This window comes from Phalaenopsis equestris, unplaced genomic scaffold (assembly GCF_001263595.1).
Source record: "Phalaenopsis equestris unplaced genomic scaffold, ASM126359v1 Scaffold000455, whole genome shotgun sequence".
Taxonomy (NCBI): Eukaryota; Viridiplantae; Streptophyta; class Magnoliopsida; order Asparagales; family Orchidaceae; genus Phalaenopsis; species Phalaenopsis equestris.
This window is the reverse complement of record NW_018164896.1, coordinates 360,320-387,283: the sequence shown is the minus strand read 5'-3', so window position 1 is coordinate 387,283 and position 26,964 is coordinate 360,320. Positions and strand designations below refer to the sequence as shown.

General features: G+C 35.1%; 1 protein-coding gene across 2 annotated transcripts; it reads left to right on the top strand.

Annotated features, from left to right (window-relative positions):
- Positions 1-970: 970 nt before the first annotated feature.
- On the top strand, positions 971-26,337 carry LOC110027865. Of its 2 annotated transcripts, none has more exons than XM_020729480.1 (6): positions 971-1,344; positions 13,026-13,116; positions 13,214-13,386; positions 24,345-24,372; positions 24,456-24,564; positions 25,924-26,337. In XM_020729480.1, the coding sequence occupies exons 1-6, from the start codon at positions 1,102-1,104 to the stop codon at positions 26,003-26,005; spliced, it is 726 nt and encodes a 241-aa protein (XP_020585139.1). In that variant the 5' UTR covers positions 971-1,101; the 3' UTR covers positions 26,006-26,337. The 2 variants fall into 2 exon arrangements, with proteins under 2 accessions (XP_020585139.1, XP_020585138.1); XM_020729479.1 differs by having other exon boundaries at positions 13,205-13,386.
- The last annotated feature ends 627 nt before the right edge of the window (positions 26,338-26,964 follow it).

The window sequence follows — 26,964 nt, the reverse complement described above, 5'->3', positions numbered from 1 at the left end:
TTAAAACCCCCGCCGTACCGTTTAGTTCGTGCGTCTCGTCAGCTTATTCGAAACTGTGTTTGAGTTTCTACACTAAACGCGGGCCGCGTTTCAGAATAATCAGTTTATCGTGAAACACACAAGCTGTCCCAAATGGAGCCTTAAATAAGTTAATTATCTATAAAGATATTCAATTAAAATAATTAACTAAAAATTAGAATAAAAATATATTAAATGATATTTAAATGATATTTTAATATAAATAAAAAATTTGAATATCACCCTTATTCTTAACATTTTATGTTTACGTGAGAAGAGTTGTCAAAATGACTCAGTGTTTGTGAATATCTCGTGCTCAGCTTGTTAAGCAAACAAGCCAAATAAGAAAAATTTTTGCTGTGTTCGAAATATAAATTAGCCAAACACGAACAATAATATTTTTTAACTTGTCGAACACGAGCTAAGTCCAAGCTCGCTCGTGTTCACACCTTGGAGCAAGTGCATTCATTATTCATTGCACTCTTCGTTGAACAAGCCCTGCTAGATGGAGTGTGATTAGGGTTGTAAATAAACTAATGCACTCAATGAACAACTTGAACTCGTCTCGATTAAAGCTTGATCATGTTCGGTCAAATTAGCTTAGGGTTGTAAATGAACTAATGCACTCAATGAACAACTTGAACTCAACTCGATTAATACTTCATATAGTTGTTTAAATTAGTAAATAAATAAATTTAACGGATCCAATTGAAATTGCAAAATTATTTATTAAATTTTTTATATGAAAATTTAAAATTTTATTTTAATTTTTAGTTCATTTATTAGTCCTTTTAAATACACATTCACTTCATAAATAAATCTAAGTGCAAAACAAGTTCAAACAATAAAAAAAAGTTATAAACAAACCAAATTTGATTAGTCCATGAAAGTTCGAATCCAACATAAATGACTTATAATTATACAAATCCAAACTCGAAACAATAATTATAGCTCTAACGTGACCTCGATGATCCGAGTAATCTACTCGTCGGGGATTTCACCTCAATACCGTCTCCGACAGAAACCCTAGTTTTCCACTTTTCCCTCTCCTCAATTCGTACTTTTCGTTAGCGTCTGGCCAACATGGGAACTGCGGAACAGGTTACGAAAGCCTCATCTAGGAATACGTTTCCTGCGGTCGGCTCGGCGGAGGAGATCAGGGTTCGAAGGAGGACGCTGGAGGTGGTGCTGGAGCAGTGCCATAGGGCTCTCGAGCAGCTCCAAATGTCTGAAGATGACGGGTACCTTGCTGAAGAGGACACGGGGAGGGAGGGGGAAAGTAATCCGTCGGTCTCTTCATCTGCACTCGATAACGAGGCTGATGAGGTGAGAGCTGGATTTTTTTTGTTGTTGCTAATACGATTTTTCCGTTTTGATTAATCTGAAACTGCCATCTTTTATTTGACGATGGTTAAATTGTATTGATACTTGTCTCGGTTCTATCTGCCGCCTTATCGATGCTGGGTTGTTTTTTGAATTTATCAAGTATGGGTGGATCAATTTTTTATTATACGTCATTTTAAAAAGTACAGAATTACTCCAATGAATTAACAAGGCCTTCCAAGGGTATCCAATACGAAGCTATGTAACAATATACAATATACGACAATAAACATAATGCAGATTTTCAGAACTCAGACAATCACTAAAAAACTGAGTTAAACGCTTAAATCCGCTGTAATAACTTTCTTTTGAACAAGAAATTATTCCTAAGAATGCTTGTAACAACCCGCACCCAAATAAACTGTGTTAAACTGTAAACAATGATAGAGAGACCTAAAAAATGTTTATCCTGATCTTTTTTACCAGAGTTAACTTGCAAAAGACTTACACAAAACTAGCTTTGAAAATGCTGAAATGCTTCATGTAGTGACTGTCCCATGTTTATCCTGAAATGCTCCATGTAGTGCCTTTGGTGTCTCAGTTCCATCATCCTTTGCCGTCACCAAAACTGATCCCATTGAAGCTGCTCGGATGGCAATGACTTCTGTGCTCTTAGACTTTGTCAAATGAAGTAGGATGATGTGCTTCCCCTCTTTGGTGAAGGTGTAGTGTTTCTAAGTCCGCCATGCCGAGTTCTACGGTCGAATTGCCATGGTCCCCCCAACAAAAGGTGGTAGACATTCATGGGGACCACGTCGAACCAAACCTAGTTCTTCAGCTGACTCCTCATAAAAAACTCCACTAGGCATCTCCGATCAATGCTGACCCGACTCTCCTTCTTCAGCCACACCAGTGAGTACAACTTGGAATTCCTCTGTGTCAGGAGGCCCAACTTTTCTACCATCTTGTGGATGCTAAATTCTTACTGCTCCCCCCATCAATGATGATACTGCATACCTTTCCATTTACCCTGCAGTGGGTGCATAAAATATTATGGCGAAGCTACTGCGGATCTCTCGTTTCTTCAGCCTGTAAGATCCGTCGAGCCACAAGTGCCTCTCCTTCATTTGGTGTCAAATAGTACACTTTACCTTGCTCCTCAAACTTTCTCCTCAACGATAACCTCATTCACAATGCCCTGTTCGGTAAAAGAGACGGCTCAATTGGCAGCTGGAGGCAATCTGCCCAAATTCGTGACATTTGAAACATTTTCTGACGGGGACTTTAGCTGCGTGCTACTCTTCTCATTGGGGCGGCTTTATCCTTATTTGAAGTAGCTTTTTCAAGTCCCTGAGGAGTGGTTTTGTTGGTGTCTCTAACTGTGGGTGACTGCCTGATTGGTGGTGTTTGCTCGCTTTATTTCTACTACCTTTTCACTTTCAATTCACTTTCAATGCTAAGGTCTGGACATCTCCCAGTAATGAATAAGGTTGCAGCTGCACCACGTTGCTGATAGTGGGCTTCAAGCCCCCCAGATAACAGGCTATGGTTTGCTCCTCTGGCTCTACCAAATCACACCTCATCTGCAATTGATCAAACTGTGGCATAACTCCTTTACTGAAAGATCCCTCTGTTGCAAATGACAGAGTATCAGAAACATATACCGGTGGTAATGGAGTGGGATGTATTGCCTTTGCATCGTTTTCTTCATCTTTTCCCACTTGGTGATCTTATCACTGTCTTTAGTTTTCCTCTTTCTTTGCAAATCCACATTTATTTTGAAGTCTCCGTGTCCTCCAAATGATGTCTTCTTTCTAGGCCTCCTTTGATATTGGATTCCAAAATGCCGTGGCTGTTCATCTTCATCACTGACATCCTCCATATGGATCTCCTCTTCGGCTTTCTTTGTCACCATCAAGGGTTAAGTCCCTCCAAGGTGTCATCCTCAATGTCTGCCAATCTCCAGTGAAGTCAGCAGATATCTTGCTTAATCTCTTCCCGGGTATGCTTGGACATATGTCTTTTAGGCGGCATGATTATTGTTTGAGATTTGTGGAAGGGGAAATGGTATTTGGTGGTAGGAGAGAAATTTTTTTGTTTATGACAGATGCTAGGAAACCCTAAGTTAGGACTAGAGTTAGATTACCTCTAATATCAAAAGATACTGGAACTAGTCAAATCAGCGGAAATTGAAGCAATTTTATTAAGCAAATGAATTAGAGTTACAAACACGCCTCAAAATAGAAATAAATCACGACAACATCGGTCTACTAGAAGATCCGAGGGTGGTGGATGTTGTTGGCGAGGTGGTTGAGAGTAGTAGTGGTATGGGAATGTGGAATTGGTGTTGGAAAAGTAGATGCTTTGGTGGTCGGTGGCTAGGAGTGGAGAGAAAGGAATGGCTTGGATGGTGATGCTTGTATGTGGTAAGGTGATTGTGAAGAGGGCTGATCACTGTATGGTAGGTTGGGAACGGGCTCAGTAGGCTATTTGAGGGCTGGAAGAGTTGGACGGCAAGGGAGGCTGCATGAAAGGAAGGGGCAGTGTGCTGGGTGGTGGCTGGATGGACTGGACAGCAAGGCTGGCTTTATGTAAGGGGTTGGCTGGGGCAAACAAGGAGGAGTAGGGGTTGGCCGAAAGCTAAGGGAGAGAATGGGGAGTGGTAAGAAGGAAATCGTAGAGGATACAACACGCTCTCGGAGCAGGATGCAGCCGGAGCACCACCTGTCTTCTGATACAACCCTAGCAAGAGAAAAGAAGACTCTACACAGAATCTGAAAAGGGAAATCATACAAAACCTAATCCTAATCTAGTAAAGAAGCACATAAATAGGCTCCCATCAGGTGGGAAACAAAAAGGAATAGAGGGAAGGGGTTGGAAGCAGTGCCGCCCCTTCTAAATGCCACTAAGTTTAGTAGGGACCTAAACCTACCATCCTAGACAGGCTGCAGCCGGTATTCTTACCAGTCCGTTCAGTTGGCTGGTTCATAAGCCCTGCATCACACTATTTTTGCCTTGAATCTTGCATGCTTAAAATCTAGCATATTATATTTTCTTTTGAATATCCACATGTAGCCTACAGTTCTCTTTTTTTGATGCTTCATTCATGGTTCGCAAGCTGTCTTCTTTTCCAATGTTTCATTTGTTTCATTCATAGCAAGTTCATTGTTCATTATTTCTCTATATGACCTCGGCTCATCCTTTTGCAATTGTTCAGTGTTAATAATAACACATGTAGTTAAATCAATAAAACCTAGTTGTTTAGGTGCTTTTATACTCATTTTTGATGGATCTCTCCAGATTATAATTTCTCAAAAATAATGCGATTTTCGTGCATAGCATCTTTGTCTTAATAACCATGAATATTATCCTTTTCTATTATCATCTCCATTTGCATATATTCTATATCTCTGCTCTTTTGTAATTTCATTACATTTTTTGTTTTGACTGTGGTATCTTAGTCCTTTTGTGTATTTTGCCGAATAAATTTTGTTTTCTCATTGGAGATCACATCACTGATAGTAATACTTGGATCCTTTTTCATCTGTAAGCCAACATCTATGCTCTGACTCCATCTATATGTCTCTTTTAGATTGTGGTTTCAACTTTTCTTGATTCATATGAACATAATCATACAGACAAAAATTTTACATTGCTATACAGTCTGCCTTTTTTCTTGTTCATATTTTCTTTGGAGTTTTGAGATAAAAAGCTGTAGATGAACTTCTATTCACTAAATAACTACTTCGCTCTAAAAAATGCTCATCTATTTTTGTGAATGATAAAATGCGTTAAAAAAAAATTATTCATCCTTTTAGCAATTTTATTCTATTTTGGATTCGATTTATCTTTTGTCAAAGTATTCCACTGTCTTTCTAACCATTAAACTCATTATTTTGATACTCTAACCCATCATTTATCCATAAACTTTTAATATTTTTCCTATTCTAATTATCAACATAAATTTCCGTTGTTTGAATGTTTAAAAGGCTCATATTTATGTTTCGATACATAAATTTTTATTTTTTTTGGGAAATTATTAATAAAGGAAATAATGATCTTCCTCTACTATCAGGTGGAGTAGTAGCGGGTCTCCAAATATGAAAAAGTATGCAATTAACAGTTTTAAATCTTTTTTTTTTTAATGAATTAACAGTCTTTTTGATATTTTGCTACCCTACCCTAAACTTTATCAGTATGTTTCCCAAATATACCAGTCTTAGAAATCTCTAATCTACATTGACTATATTAAAGATTTCTTGTTTGCGAAGAACATCTCCTTTAAACTAATATGATCTTGTTGCATGTGCTAAATTCGTTTGTTATTTATCTCACTTAACATATGAAGTATCAACTTGTTTTCCTTAATTACAATTGAACCTTTGATTACTCTTAAAATTTCAATCTATCTCTAAAAGTGCAACTTGATAGATCTGAAGTGTTGAGAGACAATGGGTTTCTTTTGAGTTATGGTATATGTTTGACTTTAGTAAGAGTCCCAAACTCCTGCGTTTTCCATCTTTCATCTTGATATTAGAAGTTTAGATCTCAGTGTCTTTACACATAACATAATCTCTTATAATAACTTTCCCACCCTCAAATTACCTATATAATTCCAACAACAGCCTATTAACAGTTATATAAAATGAATAATTTGAGTTCATTACCCAATTATCGTTATTATAATCATTAGCATATGCGAAAACTCATAATATTTGACACCCTTTTCTCTCTCTTGTTTTATTCAAGACATTTTTTCTCGTGACGCCCTTTCTTATAACAGAAAAATTTTGAATTTGGCATTAGATTTATTGTTTGATTAGAATGTTGAAATTAGGAATAGACCAACACAATTAATATTAATAGGAGGAGGGGTATTTAAACCCAATTACAATAGACATAATAAAAGGAAGAGATAAAATAAAATAAAATAAAAGAACTTGGAAAAAAAAATAAAACTGAATAAACTAAAATAGGAAATGCATAATCAGGGAATAAGAGCAAAAAATAAGTATTAATGGATATAGATGGTCGTTATAATCTAATATTGCCCCTCAAGTTGAAGCATGAATGTCAACCATGTTCAATTTGGACTTGAAGTTATTGAATAAAGAGCAAGGTAGATTCTTGTTGAGGATGTCTGCTAGTTGATCACTGAAGGGTACATATGGAGCGCAAATCTCTCTAGACTCAATCTTTTCCTTAATGAAGTGTGTGTCGATCTCCTCTTGTTTGGTTCGATTATGCTGGACAAGATAGTGAGCAATGCTGATTGCAATCTTATAAGTAAAACAACTTGGAAAGAAAACAAAACAAAATAAAACAAATAAGAAATACATAATCAGAGAATAAGAACAAATAATAAGTAATAAGGGCTATGTATAGCCGTTATAATCTAATACTGCCCTTCAAGTTGAAGCATAGATGCCAGTCATGTTCAACTTGGACTTTAAGTAATCGAACAAACGACGAGACAAATTCTTGGTGAGGATGTTGCTAGTCGATCACTGGAGGACAGATATGGAACACAAATCCCCTCAGACTCAATCTTTTCTTTAATGAAGTGTTTGTCTATCTCCACATGCTTGATACGATCATGTTGAACTGAATTGTGAGAAATGCTGATTGTAGCCTTATTATCACAAAATAGTTGTACCGGGACGGAGGTTGATATCGAAATTCGTGGAACATGATGCGTAGCCAGTGAGTTTCACAAATTCCTAAGGAGATGAATCGAAATTCAGCTTCAGCTTGGTTTGGGCAACCACAGACTGTTTCTTTCTTTTCCATGTGACAAGACTGCCCCATACAAATAAACAATACCCCGAGGTGGAACGTCGATCATGAATTGATTCAACTCAATCAACATTTGTATACACCACAATTGACCTAGAGGTGTGATCGGAGAAAAACAAACTTGAGTTCGGTGTACCTTTTAAGTAGTGAAGAATTTGATGGATAGCTTGGATGTGGTGCTCGTAGGGGTCATGCATGAATTTACTCAATATTCCGACTGAGTGACATGTCGGAGTATGAACGAGGTAGATTAGTTTTATCACAAGACTCTGGTAATGAGTCTTATTGATAGACACAACATTGAGAATTTTAGATAATTTTTATTAGGATCCTAAGGAACAACAATGGGTTTGCACAAAAAAAAATTATTCTCTATCAAGAGATCAATTACATATTTGCGCTGAGACAGAAAAATTCCCCAAGACAACCGAGCTGGTTCCATGACTAAGAAATATTGGAGAGATCCCAAGTCTTTTATCTCAAAGGACGAAGAAAGAATCTTTTTAAGGACTCCAATTCAGGGAGATCGTTATTTGTAAGAACAATTTCATTAATATTGATAATAAGGATAGCTACCTGACCATTGGAGGAATGCCATGTGTGATCCGACTGAGCCTGAGTAAAATCATGACCCATGACCACCTTTGTGAATTTGTCGAACCAGGCTTTTGGGGAATGTTTTAGCCCATAGAGGGCCTTTCGTAGCCTATACACGTATCCTCTGGATGTTGTAGACTCAAAACCCGGAGGGAGAGACATGTATACCTCTTATGTCAGCTTCAATATCATGTTGAAATCTGAAATATAATTGCATAATTATTTTTGATAGGAGTGGTATGTAAACACAATTACAATACACATAATAAAAGAAAAAGATGAAAACAAAATAGAACAACTTGGATAGAAAATAAAATAGAATAAGATAAAATAGGAAATATATAATCAGAGAATAAGAGCAAATAATAAGTAACAATGGTTAAGGATAGCTGTTATAATTTAGTATAGATTTTTTTTCTTTCTTCTCTAGTCAATCTCTAACATTCAAACTTAGAGTTCCTTCAAATTGTTTTTCAAACTTTAGTTTCAAATTTTTTTTTTTATGATGGATTTCAAAGTGGTCTAAACCAACCTCTTCAAACGACAAGGCGTCTAAGTTATATTTCATACTCTCAACAAAATGGGCATAAGACGTAGGTACCAAATTCAAAATAATAATAGCTTGAACGTCATCAACCTTAACCACAAGGTTTTTTTTATCTATGCAATCTTATTGAAATTATCTATATCGATATATTCTCTTAAAAATTATCTGAGACGGGCATGAATTTTAATACACATTTGGACTAAGAGCTTCAAAAATCAAATTAGGAATTACCTAAACTCTTATTCAAATAAAGTATCTTGATAAGATGAGCTAACTGACATTAATAAAAAGCTTTGAGATATATTCTAGGAGACCAAATGTTTTCCAAATCTGACAAGTTTATAGCCAAACCGAGCATCTTGACAAGACAAATCTAACGGGCCCAAAATATTTTAATTATGACATTATTAAGACACCTAAATACTCATAAAACCTCATTTAATGAAAGGTGCCAATGGAGTGATCCAAATTTATGCAATATTTATGGAGGATGCTACTTACCAAATCTATAAATAGGCTCTCACTCTCTTCATGAAAGGGGGGACTTGGACCTGGATGAGAAAGTTGAAGTAGCTCCAAGCTCTTAAGGGCTCGTCGTCTGGACGGACCACCATCATCACTATAAGACCTTCATCGTCTGGCCGTTGCCGCCACTGCAGAACTATCGTTGCTCAACCACCTGTTGACCTCATTTTTAGTGAGGTCTAGTCGGTTTGTGGTTCGACCACCACCATCTTCACAGCTAAACCACCATCATCTGGTCGTCGATGCCGTCAGACCACCATTGCCCTGTCATGACTATCATCACCGCCAGACCACCACCGTCGGGTCGCCGTCTGACCACTACTATCATCGCCAACAAACCACAGCTGTCTGGCCTCCGAACCATCATTGCCCAACCACCACCGTCATCGTTGTCAGACCACCACCATCGGGTCGCTGTCGCTAGACTGTCGTTGCCCGACAACCATAGTCGTCGCCGTCGTTGAACCAACGCTATCATACCGTCACCATCACAGGACCATCGTTGCTCTACCACCACTATCATCATTGTTGAACCACTATTATCTGTCCACCACCATCTTCGTCGTCAGACCACCGCTATCTGACTGCTGCTATTGTTGCCCGACCACCACCGTCACTGCTGTCAGATCACTATCGTTGGGCCGCTGTTGTCGACGATGCTGACATCAAACTTTCTGGTGCATGACGTTACCTTCGGTTTTCATTCGGAGTAGCTGAGTCGCGACCACTTCTTTAATTTATTTTGCCACTCTCCTAGTGGAAGTAACACTGATAACCCCTACTTATGTAATATTGCATCCGACTGACTATTCATGTGCTGGTAAAATCTTATAATATACATTGATATAGTGGAATCATTTCTACTGGGTTATGTCGCATGGTTTTTACTCTTTCGAGTTTTTCATGTAAGCACTCTTGTTGTTGACTCTACCAATTCTTCTTTTATTTGTGTGTGTGCCGAATTATCTTGGTTCTTCCCTTTAAATATCTTAAACCCAGATAATTTTTTGTTTTTGTGAATTCCATTTTGCAAATTTTGATCATATGCATTTTTTTTTATTTTAATCATGTTTTCTATAGCTGTGTTTCATTATCAGCTTCTGGAGTTCCTTGTTGCTCAAATGCCAGCACTAACGTACAATATGCCAACTTCATACTTTTTTGCTTTTTCATGTGCATTTAAAGAACCTTGGCAACTACTTTAATATAGAAAGAGTGACTTTCATTTGTTTCCTTCGGATTGAGAATTGTCTTACTATTAAATGTCTCAATTTTAATCTTAGAATCCCTCGTTCTTGTAAACCTCTAGACATCTCTATGATATTAAGTAGTTCAATTCTACAAAATCTTATGTCTCAATTTTAATCTTAGAATCCCTCGTTCTTGTAAACCTCTAGACATCTCTATGACATTAATTAGTTCAATACTACAAAATCTTTCCAATGAAGTAACTAGAATTTCCAAGTGTGTGATACAAAGCCATGGATCAGTATTCCATTTACAAAATCAAACGTTATGCGGATTTACAAAACTCAGATAAACATTAAAAAAATGTGGACAAATATATATTTAAATTCACTTTTATTATTTTCTTTTGAACAAGAAATTATGCCTAAGAGATTTTGCAACAACTCACACCCAAATAAACTGTGAAACAGTAAACAAAAAATAAGAATATAGATATCTAAAAAAAATTCATCCAGATCTATCCAACCTAAGTTAGCTTGCCGGCGTAAGAGCACCCTGCACAAAACTAGTTTAGTAAACCAAAATTAACTGGCAACAATTTGCATACTTGTAACAGCAGCAGAAAAAAAGTTGACAACACAAAATGTAAATGAAAGGAGGTACCTCTTATTTCTTCCACTATTCAGCCACCTACAGAGAGAAAGCAGGTAGCTCTTATTTCTTCCAATATTCAGCCACCTACACAAGTTTACATGTCTAACACTGTTTTTAATCTCAGGTTTCTTTGCAAAATCTTGGATAAATCTAACAACTGCATAAAAGACAAAAAAGCAATCTTACTTGGTTCTCCTCTAAATTGCATAAATATCCAACCTTATTAACGATACTAGCTTGTCCTGATGATTGTGACTTCGATTCTCTACTCATGCTCAGCCTCCTGCTTTTGGGTGAAGAAGACAAGGACACCGATTTTCTTTTTGGATTCTCTTTCCCAGCCACTTAGTTTCAGCTCCTGATCTCCTCCACTCTTGTTCTCTGTTTCTCTATTTTGATCCCAAAATCAACCCTCCAACTTGATTGTACTTGTCCTTGCTACGCTTTTTTATCCACACCGCCTTTAGTACGATCCTGTGAAGTTTTAACAGGAAAAACAAAAAGGAAACAAGAAGCATGCTATGAGGACACAAGAAAATTCAGTTATAGAGTAAGTCTATATATATGGAAATGTGAATTAAATAACAGTTTAAGCAATAAATGAAGGGCATAGGATCTTGAAGCAGTAAATATTAAAATTTAAAATTTTCTTGTTTTAGTACTGCTGGTTTGACTAGCGTTGTGTGTAAAGTTGAAGGAGTTCATATCTCCGTTATTGTTGGCTTAAGTTGCAAATGCTCATTTTGAGGGCAATTCGAACAAGTTATGGTTATGCAAAATATGCCATGCTATATCTGACAAATGTCATTTTTATTAGTGAAGGTGATAAACTGTGTTGTTAGAAACTTGCAAGATGAGCTGAAGATTGCACTATGTTTTTCAAAGCTCTCCCTTCTCGACCTTATGGAGTATCTAGGATAAAGTAGGTTAGCTCAACAATCCTTACTGTGCAAGGACTGAATGTTTGCTGACCATGGAAGCATGCTAGTTCAAAATATGTTATCGTTCAAGGATTACCAAGATATGCAAACATTAGCTGCTAGTTGAAGCTTTTATTCATGTATTTGAGATTTATGTTGCATTATTCTTTGGCATGTGAGTCAACGTGTTAAGTCATGGTTTTCTCTTATCTAATAGTTTTTTAACTTTGGAGCATCAGACGCTGATATGCTTTTTTTTCCTCTACATTTTCTTCTTAATACTTGCAAGTATTTGTGGGATGGAACGTACCTGCACTTTCTGAAATTCGCATGAATATCTTAAATAATCTTTGGACTGCTATTTTGTTTTTTCCTCACATTTTTGTTGCAAATGTAGTAATATTATTAGGTACTCACTAACGCATTTTTTGTTTTGAAGCATTATGCTTGTTGACTTTGACATTCTCTTACACTTGGGACTCATAAGCTTGTGAACTGTTCATAAGCACCTTTTTCTTATTAAATCTCATTGTTTATTAGAACTTGCATCAAGAACATTTGGTGCTTCTGGTTCTTTTTCAAGACTTCAGCCTTTTTCAACCACTCTAATTTTTTGAGTGGCCTTTTTGACAATCGAAAGAAAAAAAAACTTAATGTTCACTTGTTATCAGTTGTTATGGATGAATGCCCATCTATTAAACATGATAAAGAATAAAATGGCGACAGCCTTTACCAAAAGGTTTTTTTATTTAATTTCATTGAAATCAAGACCATACAATTTCTCAAAATATAGTAGAATATTTGTATAAAAATTACATTTGATCTTGTTTTTGATATGCCGAGAAACTAATGAAGTATTGATCATATTATTTGAACTGACCATTGGGACCTATTTTCTTATGCTCGATTTATGCCTAAAAGATTATCAAGAATTATGAACTATGGTATCCTATTGCTTTTTCCTGTTGTGGATTGAGGGATGTGATTAATTTTTAGCAGAGCACTTCGCACACATGAGCACGTGAACATGTTTTTTAACTCTCATGTGAGGTATATATTAGTTCATCGTCAACATCTTGTCATCAAATAATTGTGTACTTTTTTAGGGAAAAATTTGTACTATAAAAGTGTAAAAAAAGTACTTAACATAAATTCATGTTCTCATCTAATTCATAACATATCAGTATTTTAACTCTAAATGAGTATAATGGCCTTTCAGCTCCATGTAATTGGAAAAAAAATTGTGCTTCAAGAGTACTCTTTAAGCATACCGGAGTAGTTCCCTTTTTCATTGCAGACATAGGATGGTTGAAAGGCAATTGGGCAATTGTGTGAAAAAAAAGTCTTAACAAAAAAGATTATGCAATCATTTTGCTGACATAATCATCAATTTTCCGTGCCTAATTTCATTTTAGAAGAAAACCTTAATTGATCTTTTGGTTCATTTTCATATGCAGCTATGCAATCTTGTCAAGTTCAGGGTTGAATCAGCAGCCTTTCTTGAAAAGCTTGGGAGCATCGATATATCAGCTTGTCCTGATGTTTCTGGTACATGGTTAATAAACTGAATTTCTTGCTAAAATTCATTACTGTTTGTTTTCCCACCCAGTATATTAACCCACAGGTGTTTGTTAAATTTCTGCAGATGATAGTGCTTCTTGGGATATGGTGACCTCAAATGATCTATGGGATGATAAACAGATTCTTGTTGACAATGAATCAGATGAAGATAGTTATGTTCTTATTCGGCAAGAGGAGATAGTGGATGGAATTGCATGTTTCATGGCTGCTTACCTTCTTTCATTGAAAGATTCTAAAGTAAGTTACTCTTATCCCCAGTTAATGTTAGGTACTTTTATGTCCTTTTTAGTACATTCCATTGAAGGTTATTTTATGCAGAGTTATTATTGAATATAGTGAAAATTTTGAGCTCAGTTCTTGTTGCGTTCGCTGAAAAAAATTTAAGTTGACATTAAATAATGATCACATAACGAAAAACAAATGAATTTCAGGCTTTTTAGATCTAAAAAGTAATTTTTCTCTTGAGGTAGATTGAGTCTGTGGTTAACCATGATTTCTGTTAACTCTTGTTATGATTTATTTAGATTTAAGTTAATGTTCTGCTATGGGTGTAAGTCTCTGTGATTTAATTATTCCTTTTAACAATGAGAGCACCTTGATGAAGGAAGTCGCTCTGCTCAATATACTGGATGCTTTCTGATAATGCAAGACTTGAGAAACAAGTTCATTGAAATGGTAGTTAACCCTGTCAACAAACTATGATTTAAATGTTTAAGGTTTTTTTGGTTATTAGTCTTTAGTTATCATAGAGCTTTGTCTGTACTATAAGAATATATCATTAGCAACCATAGTTACCTCATCCAAAGTGCTTCCCAAAGAGGTGATGGTTGAGGGCCTTATTATTTGTAGTGTGGGCCTTGGCTAGCTTAGCAAAATTTGATAGCTAGCAAAATTTGATAGCATAAGGTCCTGGCTGTAGATTGACAGCTAGGACCTTAGTTATGTCAGTACTTTTTTTGTTGAGTTATTGGCATGACGAATTTTGACTTAAAATTTTAACTCATCAAAGTTTTTGTGCCTAGGTAGAAGTTTTAGAGAAAGCCTTAACTAGTTATGTGGATTTTTGGTTCCTTGGCTTAATGTTGATGAACAATCCTAATGCAAATGCTGTATATAAGGCCTTAATGAGGTCTATAACAGTTTTCAAAGCTGAAGCAAGATGTTTCATTCGGTGAAGAGCCTAATCTAGCTCTGTAATTTTGGGTAGCATAGCTCCTTGGCTCTAGGTTGCAGATTGGGTCACAGCATGTATATTTAATATGGTGTCTTAGCCTAAATAAAATACGCAATAGCACTTTAAGTCTCAAACAAGATTTTAAGGCGAGGACTGTGCCAAATTGAAGAATTTTAGCAACATCAAGCTTTATATCCAGGCTGACAGCAGAATTGTGATCAGGTAGAGGAAATAATGTATTGAAGCTAATCAAGGACTTTAGACAAAAGCCCTGATTAACAGTTTTTGGCGACTTTACCCTGATGTAACTGATGTTTTTCGCAGTAATTTACCAGAACTTCAGGTTAGAATTGATTTTTTTTTTTTTTTTTTGGGTATTGCCTTAGTGAATGCAGGAGAGACTTCTCAATAAAGAATGTTGGCCTCATTGTGTTAATGAAGATCCCAGCCTTTTTGCGATTTAGATTTTCAAGCTTACCACGAAGTGCAGAATATTGAACTTATATGTACCTTTGGCCACTCAGCAGGAAGTTAACGGTGTTTGGCTCTCTTACATGTCTAACACTATTTTCTGTCAGCATGCATTTTTGAATGGTTGGGTTTGAAGTGTGTGTTGAGGTGCTATTTTGAGGAAAATATAGAAAAATACGCCAATTATGATGTCTAGGTGATCAAAGACCTATTTTGAACTGGAAATAAAGTTTGGGTTTTCTTAAAATTTTCTAATATTATTATATCTACTATTCCTAATAAATTTTCAATATTTTAAATTAAATTTCTTTTTAATTTATTTCAGTTTTGTATGGTATTATTTGGGCTTATCCCTTTCCAATTTTGCTAAGACTTTGCTATGGATTACATGAAAATACATGAAGCTAAGGGTTTTTGAATTGAATCGATACATATGGCAATTATAAGGGAGATAATATGATTATAAATATTTATTTTTGGCATGTAATATTAATAAATTCTATATTTGAGTTTCAGCCTTGTGTGTGTCTATTAGATTTGAGATTCTTTAAAGTACATTCAAGTGAGGCTAAATAATTTTATGAAAAAATCATCACTTTGTATTAGTGTCAGGCCGAAAAGCTATACAATTCCTCGTTCTCTTCTGTCACCTATTTCTTCTTTAACATTTTGTTTTGGGCAATGTAACAATTCTAATTTTGAATAAATTTGTTACAATTGTATTTTTGATTGTGGCAATGTTTTTGTTTAGGTCACGAAATTTTTTTTTTGGTTTGAAATTCTCATCATTTTTTTAATTTAATTGTTCTTTATTTTATTGTTTGATTAAATTTTCATATTTTCTAGTCTGAATCAAAAGATAGCGTGTTTTAATGTGTTTTGCTGTCTTTGCTTTTTGAACCCTAAAATCTTTATGTGATTTATGTCTATTGCATCAATTGCATTGAACATTTTAGGTCTTTAATATTTTATATTAATTTGGCATCAAAGTGATTACATTCCTATGTCAATTAGAACCAGGACATATTAATTAGATCAATAAAAAAAAAACTATTAAATGATTCAATTGAAGCATGGCTAGGTAAGTTATAGTTCTGCGAGGATCAAAATTATATTCCTACATTCAGTAGGAGGAAACACCTGAGGAATTTTTGGTTGGATCAATAATTTAGAATACTTTTTTTACGCTGCCTTCTATTTGATTTTGAAAGCCTTAAATGCATTGATTCAAAACTAGTCGGATATGCTTAATTGTTTTAGGAAAGCGATGCAAGTGAAACTAAAGGCCCGTTTGGGGCGAATTAAAATCGCGGAAACGCCGTCGTCCGGTTTGATAAAAATGTTTGGGGGTGCGTTTTGCGAAACAACGGTTTCGATTGTTTAATAAATGCGGCCGCAGGACGACCTTACGACCCGCGTTCGTTTGCTTGTGTTTTACCCCATTGCCCTCGCGTCTCATCCGCATTCGATCGGAGCCCTAGCGTCTCACTCTCACCTCCCTCGCTCTGGCCTCTCTAAACGGAAGGACAGACAGAAGGAGATACAAGGAAAGGAGAGTGAGAAATTAGCTGTGATCAATCTATCTGATGGCCGTCGCACACCTCTTTAGGCAGGAGATGATCAACAATGGGCTACTTGCCCTCTTCTCTGCACAGGAAGGTGGTGAACTTGGTCTCCGACCTTACCACCGTTATCTTCAATCCAATCTCTGACCGATCCTCTAACCCAATAGTCAGCATTTCTTACTGCCCTTTCATTGCCCTTGCATTCCTTAATTACCAATTCAACTCATTCGGAAGATATTTTATTTGAGATTGGTTTCCGTTAATATTGTGTTTCAACTCGAGTTGCCTGATAAGATTGTTTTTATTGCAATCATTATGTTCAACTTTGGTGCTCTTTCTGTTTTGGCTTTCTTGATCTTTTTTTTTTTTTGTATAATCTGGATTGGTTTGTAAGTTTACGAGGTGTAGTAGGTTGGTGTATTTTGATAGATTCTCAAATTCTAGGTTGGAGTTTTTGTCTGGGGCTGTGGTAATTAGTTCACATTGACTTGTACAAATGTGATTTTGAGAATGATGGTGATGTATTTGTGAAAGATTGGGCTTATTAGGCTTGAGTTGAGGGTTCAGAAGGATTTGCACTTTACTTGTTTAGTTTAGTTGCTTCACAAACATGACGATGCTTTTATGTCAGTTCAATTAAACCATACATTTTCAAGTTTGTTATAGTAGGATGCTAATTGTCATGATTATTTGGCTAATTAACTGTGAGTAAAGAACTGGTGTGGTGATGAGATATTGTATTTAAAAATACATATCCATGTTATGAAGCCTTCTTTCTGAATCAGTAGCTTGAAAGAAGGACGGTGTTTCTATGACATCATGTGGTGAACAACAACATTCATACACATAATAAACAAGTTAATTCGTGGGGTTTTTTAAAACCACCCGTAAGATACACACGAAATAGTTGCTCATCTTTTTTTCTTAATAAAGTTTTAGCAATAACAAACATATAAACTAAAATAAAATTCAACATAACACTATATTTTTTATTAGTTACTCCAAAATCTTAGGCACAATGATTATTTATAAAATCTTCTATCACTCTACCAACATGAGCAAAATAATAATATGAGTAACTATGTTAGTAGTGTAATTGATGTTATATTGTTGTTAAGTTTACAGTGGCATAATGTCAGTAAAAGATTGTCATATAATTTAATAGTTTTCATCTTAAAATCTTGAACTAACAATTTATGTTGAATACTTAAATTTTCACTTGGAATGACTTCACAATCTTTACAATCTTGATGATCTATTTTTTTTATAAAAATTATGAATTTGTGTTTTATTAAATCAATTCTTACGAGTGATCAATTCTTTTTTTCTTAAATAAATATTTAGCAATAACAAAATCATATGCTAAAATAAATTCAATAAGACTCTACATGCTTTATTAGTCCCTCTAAAATTTTATATTTATAAAATCTTTTACCATTCTACTAACATGAGCAAAATAAAGAATATGTGTCAGCTCGTGTTCGGCTCGTTAACAAATTTCATTGTTCGCGTTCAGTTCGTTTGCTTAGCGAGTCGAACACGAGCCGTTCACGAACAAAGAGCCGTTTTGACAACCCTAGTCACATAGCCGCAGGATGTTAAGGGTTGAGTTGAGATTTAAATCTTATTATTTGTATTAAAACATCATTTAGATATAATTAATATCTTTTCATCTATTTTTTAATTAATAATTTTAATTGATTATAAATCTTTGTAGCATTGTGGCCAATTGAATTATTTCGAACCAAAATGAGTCGAACACGAATGAATAATTCTTTGTTTATTTTCGGCTCATTTATATATTGAGTGCAAAAAAAAATTGTTCATGTTCTGCTCCTTTGCTTAGCGAACGAATCAAACACGAACTTTTTAATGAGTAGAAGACGAATTGTTTGTGAACAACGAGCTGTTTTGACAGCCCTAGCTAGTAGTGTAATTGATTCTATATTGTTGTCAAGTTTACAGTGACATGATGTTAGTAAAAGATTTTCATATATTTTAATAGTTTTCCGTATAATTATATTTATGATCATGAGCATGATAAACTGTGAACATGCACTTTTATGTTTTGTGCATGTATGTATTCATATATAATTAAGTTTATATAACACCCTGAAATGAGAAAAGATGGACACCAATCGCTTGAAAATCCAATAACTTTTGTGAGGATTCATTGGTCCAGTTAACTATTATCAAAGGGCTTAATACTTGTGTACAAATTATTATATTGCATGTTTTGCTATCAATATGAAATCAACTTGTACATTATTATAATCGATATGTGCATTCTGCATGACAAGCAGGTAGTAGGCCAAGTATGATTATCAGAATGATAGACTTTATTTATATATCGAAACATGAGGGTTGGAAATAAAATTTATTACATTTACCGTAAGTAACGTGCATGAATAAATACTACAACTATAATAATCCATTCATTATACAAGAATCTGTGAGCAATGTGATAAACAATCCGTGCGACTTACAATCTCGTTACGATATAAAATTAAAGTTTTTTGGTATTTGCATAATAACTGATAGAATACCAACGACCGAAATAAAATCTATAAATATTTAGGAACCTATTATAAAATCAATAATGATGCCTTTAATTAAGAATAATGTATTTTTCTTTTAATAAATAATAATTATTTATCTCAATAATAGTTTGGAACTTTGAATTTATTTGATGACTATTAATGATGCCAAGTAATCTTATCTCAAAGGTCCTACATAAAATGAATTCATACTCAGATATTAACACATAAAGAGAGATTAAAATTATTAAGTAAATAAAACAGATGCAACCTACTTACCTTTGGTTATCTTAGAATCCAGTCAAATTCATAACCATTATAAAATAGATCCCTAAAATTTTTTATCTAACTACGTAATTTAACCTTAAGATAAAATTAAAATAGAACCTAAATCTAAGGTTGAAATAATTAAATGCATAAAACAACTATAACTTAACAAAATCTAAACTACTATTCTAGAGAATAAATAACTGCACAATAATTAAACTCTTCTAAATTTAAGAAGATGACTTTTTTTACCATATTGTGCAGAGAAATGAAACTATAACATCGTTAAGGGAATACTGAAGTGGGCAATAAGGAAGAAGAATGCGTGGATGGAGGTTGATGAATGTTGATTGGAGGAGACAGCTTAGGTAACTATGAAGAAGGGTAGTCAGACCATGCCCTACGTCTTGTTCTTTATACTTTGTGAAGGCCATGAGGTGTACAGGAAAGATCAGATGATCTACGTGATTGGGGAGGTGGAGGTGGTTGTCAGTGATTCACATGAAGGGAGGCTTGCTTCAGGGTGTTTGCATGAAATGTACGGCAAGGGCCATGAGGTCCAGTCTAGTGACTGGTCCAATCCAGGTTATAACAATTTAAACTTGAGAATTGACTGGGTTAAGAAAAAATGGAAGCAAAGCAAGAAATGGTGGAAGATGTTTGTTTTTACTGAATTTTGTAGTATTTAATGATCTACTCTTATCTATGTGGAAGTTATTTAAAGACACCTTAGACGGGCGATGCTATTTTGTCTTGTAGCAATATTGAAGTTGTCATCATAGCATGTTGGTTCCTGTTGTTGACTAGGTATTCCATTTTATGGAAGGGTGAAGCATTCTATTTAGTATTAATTGGGCTTATCTTTTGCCATATTCATTTTAAAATAGCGCCATGGTTTAGGTGAAGATACAAGAAGTAATGTGTTTTTGAATTGAATTGTTGCATGAGGTCGTCACCTATGAGACTATATGATTTTAATTAGATACACATTACATGCAATTTTATTCAGTTCTTATTCATTAAAATTTCAAATTTCAGTTTCAATGTTGTATGTGCCTATTGAATTTGAGATTCTTTCAAGTGCGATATGAATGTGACTATCTGATTCTAAGACATCATCTCTTTGTAATGGTGTGTGGCTTGGATCTTCTAGATGATGGCAAGTTCTTTCCCTTAATTTTACTCTCTGGTTTTTCTGTGTTTGGTAGTGAAGATTTCTAGTTTTGTTTCAATTTTTATATAGCTAGATGTTCTACTGTGACAAAAGTTTCCCTTTTTCTTACTGATTGTTTGAATTTCTTATTATTTCCTTTGAATTTAATCAATCATTTCTTCATTGATTGGTTAAATTTCTCAGATTTCTGAGTTTACATTAAAGATAGCATTTTTGGCGGTGTATTTAGAGGTCTTTGCTCTGTGAATTCTATTGTTTTTGCTATGATCTAAATCCATTTGATAATTTAATTACCTTAAAATCTTAAACCCTATGACAACTAGCATATCATCACAGAATATGTTATTTCAGTTGGAAATCTCTTCTTGAGAGCTGAGCATTCACAATTCTTTGTTATGCTGAAGAAACTGAATTGTTTATGTTAGAAGTTATATTAGGACATAATTTATTCCTATGAGAAGTTATGAGGAATAAATTATTTTCTTGCATTCCTATTTTATATTTATTTCCTTATATTATGAGTTACTTTCTTTCCTATTTTATATTTATTTCTTTGGATTGGATTTATTCATTTTTCTTTTTTAGGCTTTCATATTTTATGTTGTTTCATTTATCTCCAAAATAATTAGTATGAATTGATTAATTAAAGATATTAGGAACTATATCTTTTTTTTCATATTATTTCCTTTTTATTTTCTTTCCTTTTCTAGGATTCACGTAAGGTTTATTTGTACCTCCTTTCAAATCAATGAATAAATTCTTTTTTATTTCACATTATTCTGAACTTCAACATTGTATCAGAGCCAGATTTCGTACTTTACCCACTGGTCGTCTCGTCCTTCGAGCACCGCCGGACTCCCTTCCTGTCATTGTCCTTGCAAGAAGGGAGGGACTCTCTCCCTCGAGGCCCTCGCCGCCGCAACAAATCCCTGCATATCCTCCTATCCCACACGATTTTGAGGTTCGGTGGCCTTTAGAACAGTAAGAATAGACCGACTGGTGCAGAGCGGGAGCTGTCACCCGCATAGAGCGGGAGTTGCGACCTGAGCAGAGCGGGATTTTTGACCTGCGATCCCATTGCACTTGCCTATGTCACTTGCACCTGCACTAAGCCAAGCATTGCTCATTTTTTTCCCTTTCTAATGGAAATCTCTTTCTGGTGGAAATCCCATTGCCAAGAGGAAAGAATGAGAGGAGCCATTGTGTCTGATCTCTTCACGGAGATGTTGATCTCGGCGGCAGCTGTGATCGGGATTGTCTTTGTTCTAATTTAGTTTCTGCTCGTCTCTTAGGTTTAGCTCACGCCTGACCGGCAAACTGCATCGCCGGAGGACAATAAGAATGGGACAGGAGAATATCTTCTCGAGGAGGAAGAGGGCTCGAACGAGCATAACTTTTTTGTCAAGTGCGCCAAAATTTAGAGTTGTTTCCGAATGAGCTACATCTTTCCTGTTTACTGTGTATAAGTATGTGGGGATCTTTATGTTTGCATTTGCTGTTTTGATCTTTCTCTTCTTTGGCTCTGTCAAAGGATTCAACACAAAGCAGAAGTAACCTTGCACTTACATCAAGGATACTTACATCAAGGATAAAACTTTGGAAATCGGCACCTTCTAATGCGATTTTCAGCACAATAGCTTTCTTGTTGGGTGTGGTTACGTCAGTGGCTTCCGGTTTTCTGGTTTTCTGGTTTTCAGTAGTTCGGCTTTCCTGATTTCCTGTAGATTTTTAGTAGTACAACTTCCTGATTTCCAACAGTCCGGCCATCCTGATTTTTCTGATGTCCTTACCGTTGGAGGTGTAGCTGTCCAGCCGCCTTCCTTGTAGGTCATTCCCGCTATTTTTTGGCACCAGTTCTCTACAGCAATCCGGCTTCCTGGTTTCTACTAGTCCGACTTCCTTGGTTCCTTGAGTTTCTTGTTGGGCTTCACCGCTCTGGCTTCCATTGTGTGGTTGAATGCTGCATCTAGGGTGGATTTTGATGGAGAGGCTAATGTGTCTTGGTCTGATGCTTCTTCATCTACCTCTTCGCTGTCTTCATGCCAATTCAATCATTGGGCGTCCAAGGACTCTAAAATGAGTTTTGGTGAGCATTCCCTCTCAGCTGTTGGTCAGCTGTCCCTGTGAATCCTCTTGACATCGCTAAGATGAGGCTATAGACGCAGGCAACAGGAGCTTATTGTTATCATCCACCACAGGATTTTGGAAGCGGTGCGCGTCCCTTGGCCTTAACACAATGCTATTAGAGTTCAAATGTTCTCCATCATGCACCCATCGTGGAATATTTGGCGCTGATGCAGTTTGTTCTATTGTCCCTTGGCCTTAACACAATGCTATCAGAGTTCAAATGTTCTCCATCATGCACCCATTGTGGAATATTTGGCGCTGATGCAGTTTGTTCTATTGATTGTTTGTCAGTACAAAGGAACTTTTGATGTTTCCACAAAGTCATCAGACAAGAAAGGAGTTTTTAGATTGTACAAATGTTGGGTTAGCATTGGCCATACCAAGTATTGGCAATTATTTGCCATTTTATGATATATTCTGCATCTGGATTGGATGGTGCTATATATGTATGGGATAGGTGACTCAGCAATCTTCCATGTCGAAGACTGAATTCTAGCTTTCAGAGCCCTCTTAACAACATTGAATCAGATATTGAAGATCAATCGTCCATGTCGAAGACTGAATTCTAGCTTTCAGAGCCCTCTTAACAACATTGAATCAGATATTGAAGATCAATCGTCCATGTCGAAGACTGAATTCTAGCTTTCAGAGCCCTCTTAACAACATTGAATCAGATATTGAAGATTAGGTTTTTTCCGGAGCTTTCCCTGTTGTAGACCTCCGGAACCTTTTTCTGCAGCTGACTTTCTTCTGGAACTTTGTCACTGCAGCAGGCCATCCACTTGAATTTTTCCTGTAGCACATCCTCCTTCAGAATCTTTTCCTACAACGATGCCTACCTCCTGATTACTTTTCTGCAGGTCGTACTCTGCAGCTTTTCCTTTTAGTTGTTTTCTTCCCTGCAAACTTTCCTGCAACATTGTCTGTAGGAGTCTTCCGTCTACCTATAGACACTGCAAAAATTGTAGTAAAAAACAACCACAGCCAACTTGAAGTCAGTTTTTTCTGTTGAATGTCTACTTCCCTGCAAACTCCTCTGCAAACTTATCTGTAGCCTTCCACCTACCTGCAGACACTGTAGGAACTGCAGTCAAAGACAATCGTAGTACGGGACGAAGACTTCAAGTTCTACCTCTCAGGATCTTTTTGCCCATTGATTTTTTTAAATCCAAGTTAAACATTGTTTTCAATTATGTTTCCATGTTTCAACTTGAGGGATAGTGTTAGGAGTTATATTATGAAATAATTTATTATTGTGAGATGTTATGAGGAATAAATTATTTTATTTATTTCCTATTTTATATTTATTTCGTTAGACTAGGAGTTATTTCCTTGGCTTAAAGTTATTCATTTTCCTTTTTAGGCTTTCATATTTTATATTGTTTCCTTTATCTCCGAAATAATTAAGATGAATTGATTAATTGGAGATATTTATATTTTTTCTTTCATATTATTTTCTTTTTATTGTTTTTTTCTGTTTTAGGATTCATGTAAGGGTTATTTATATCTCCTCTCATGTCAATAAAATAAATTTGTTTTATTCCGCATTATTTTGAACATGAACAGTTTCTTTACAACACAGAAAGTTCTGTAGATCCTTGGGTGGGAATAAGTTTCTATGTTTCATTATTTTCTTTACTTTTCTTTTCATAAAATAAAATAAAGAAAAGTGCTTATTAACATGAAGTTGTAAATTGATGAACATTGTAAATTCAATCTTGGCTGTCATGGAGACATTTTCTTAAATGCTTTGTGGAATTTTGTTATATTTATATCTTTGAGAACTTTTTTATATTTTCAAGACCTCTACTGTTTCATTGTAAGGTATTGACTCATTAGACAGTGTCATGGTATGGTGACTTGTGTTTATTACTATGCAGGAATTGACTCCAAATCAGCTTCAGGAAGGTTAGTCTACATTTTATTCCTGAGTTATAATATTTAGATATGGAAATGTTCTGATACCAAGAATTCTCATGAATGTTTAACAGCTCTTTGCAAAACATTCTCTGGGAAAAAGAGAAAAAGCAGACTTCGAAAAGCTTGGGATGGTAGCAAAGTTATTTATAACGTGGCATCTTGGAGTGCTACAGCTTTCGGGTAATGAATATGTGCCTTCCTTTCTCTATCTGTTGTATGATCGTGTTTTATGAATAAGTAATGCGAATAATTGGAATTAATGCGAGGAATAAAAAGTAAAAATGATTGATCAAAGCTAACCTCATTAGAAGTTTTGCAATCTTGAGCACAATAGTATTGACATCCCGTGTAGTGTTCGGCAAAACATGAATTAATGTGGGGGATTTCTAAATTCAAACTCAAATAACTGGCATAAGGTTAATGATGATAACTAGATAGTAGTGTTAGAGTTTCTATTTATTCTGAATCCTGAATACTATTCAGTTCACATTTCCGTGGCCCTTTTCCTTGTTTGCTTTCATTTGTCTAGTCTTCTAATTTCAGTGTTCTTACCCACTTAAATAGAAAATTTAAACTTCCTTAACATGTCTCTGTAATTCAAGTCATTTGTTGGCCTTGTATCAACTTTGTAAAATATCTAAGGTCTCAAGGAAGAAAAAAGAACATTTTACATGGTGAGGAAAACGTTACCCCTGTGTTCGTCAGGAATAAAATCATTTTATTTTTATCAACCAAAATAATGAAAAATAAATACGGAAGCTTTTCATAAAGTTTAAGGAACTCGTGCTATTGAAAATAAGAAATGTTGCATCATAATATCTGGGATATTTATTAATTTTCTATAACAAGGTCGATGGACAAGAAAATGGTTGTTGAATTCAATGAATTTTGGTTCCTATATTTTTCAATTGAAAACCTGAAAATAAATGCCTTCTTTTTTGGGTATTTTAAGAGTTCTAAGAGCAGATTCTATTGGAAAACCTGATCATAATGAAAAAAAAAAAAAAAAGTTGAATTCAATGAATTTTGGTTCCTATATTTTTCAATTGAAAACCTGAAAATCAATGCCTTCTTTTTTGGGTATTTTAAGAGTTCTAAGAGCAGATTCTATTGGAAAACCTGATCATAATGAAAAAAAAAAAAAAAAAATTCTATTCCACTCCATATGATGAAAGCCTAGCTGCAGAATTACTTAATTTTATGCCATTTAGTATACAATGCTTCTATCTATCCTGTCATGTCCCTCACTTGTGCGTGATATGCTAAAGCCACTAGAAGTATAATGATCGAGGAAAAAAAAAACATATTTGACAGCCATTAATGGCAACCCGACGTCAACTGTTACAATTTACCCTACATAATATGCTTTTCTGTGAAACAGCAAAACTTATTTCCATTTTGGATCCAGCATTCGTATATTCGACAATGTTAAAAATAGTTGAATAACTGATGATTATTCCATGTTCCTTAAATTGTTTAAAGCTCAATTATATAGTTTTTTTTAGAACTTTTTTCTCTTTTCCTTTTATTCCATATCAGCATATATCAAAATCCGGCATTGCTTAGAGCTGCATCAGTGGTCTTCTCTACTTCATTCCGTGCAATATCTAAATTACTCTAAGAAGGCTCTTGTAACTTTGCACAAAAGCTTGTACGAAGCCAGAAATGGCCTTGTGTGCTGATGCGGTCCATCTTCTAAATCTTCTGTAAGCAGCAGCGGCAAGCAGCAACCAAGAGCACCTACTTCCACAAATAACCTCTGTAAATTCGTAATATAAAGAACCAAATCTGCGTCGTTACTTCTGCTTGTTATGGCCTTATTTTCTTATTAACCGTTTTAAGTGCCTCCTTTAAATTCACTTACGTAAATATGCCCCTGTAAACTATCTGGGTTAGATGCAAACATTAACTTAGGCCATTCTTCGAAGGATAATTTATCGGATATTGCATTGATTTTTTGAAGAAAGCCATAATATAATGCAAAATTAATCACCTGTTCATCCTGACAAATGTCCGGTAGAAAGAAGAACCGTGTCATTGAAATAATATTTATTTGATTGCAATTTTCAAAATATCGAGGCAGCAAAGCATTCATCATAATTTTTATTTACATGGCATCATGTAAATCCTCATGTTGATCTCTTCTGTAGAATGAAAAATTATTCTATACGGGCATCGTATGCAGAAATGCATTCGGTGTCCAATCTTCACCGTTCATCACAACAAAAATATATTTCAGTGGACCCTGTTTAATATATTTTTTAAAACTTGATGGATAGTGAAGATCGGACACCATAAGAATTTATGGAATAATTTTTCAAAATACACTATTAATATACCATCCACGCGGATCATTTTAATCAAATGATCTTTTATTTTTTTACGATTATTTGTTATTTAAATTGAAGTCATGAGGGTCAGATTTCTAATGGGGTTCGTTTTGTTTTTTATTTTTTTTTATTTTTGTTTTATTTATGTTTTGATATGCATTAAATAAGTTATGTCTCATTTAATGCTTTAAAGGTTATATGTATTTTTAAAGTTATGACTTGCAGTATACCAGAGCCCAATTTCATTGTC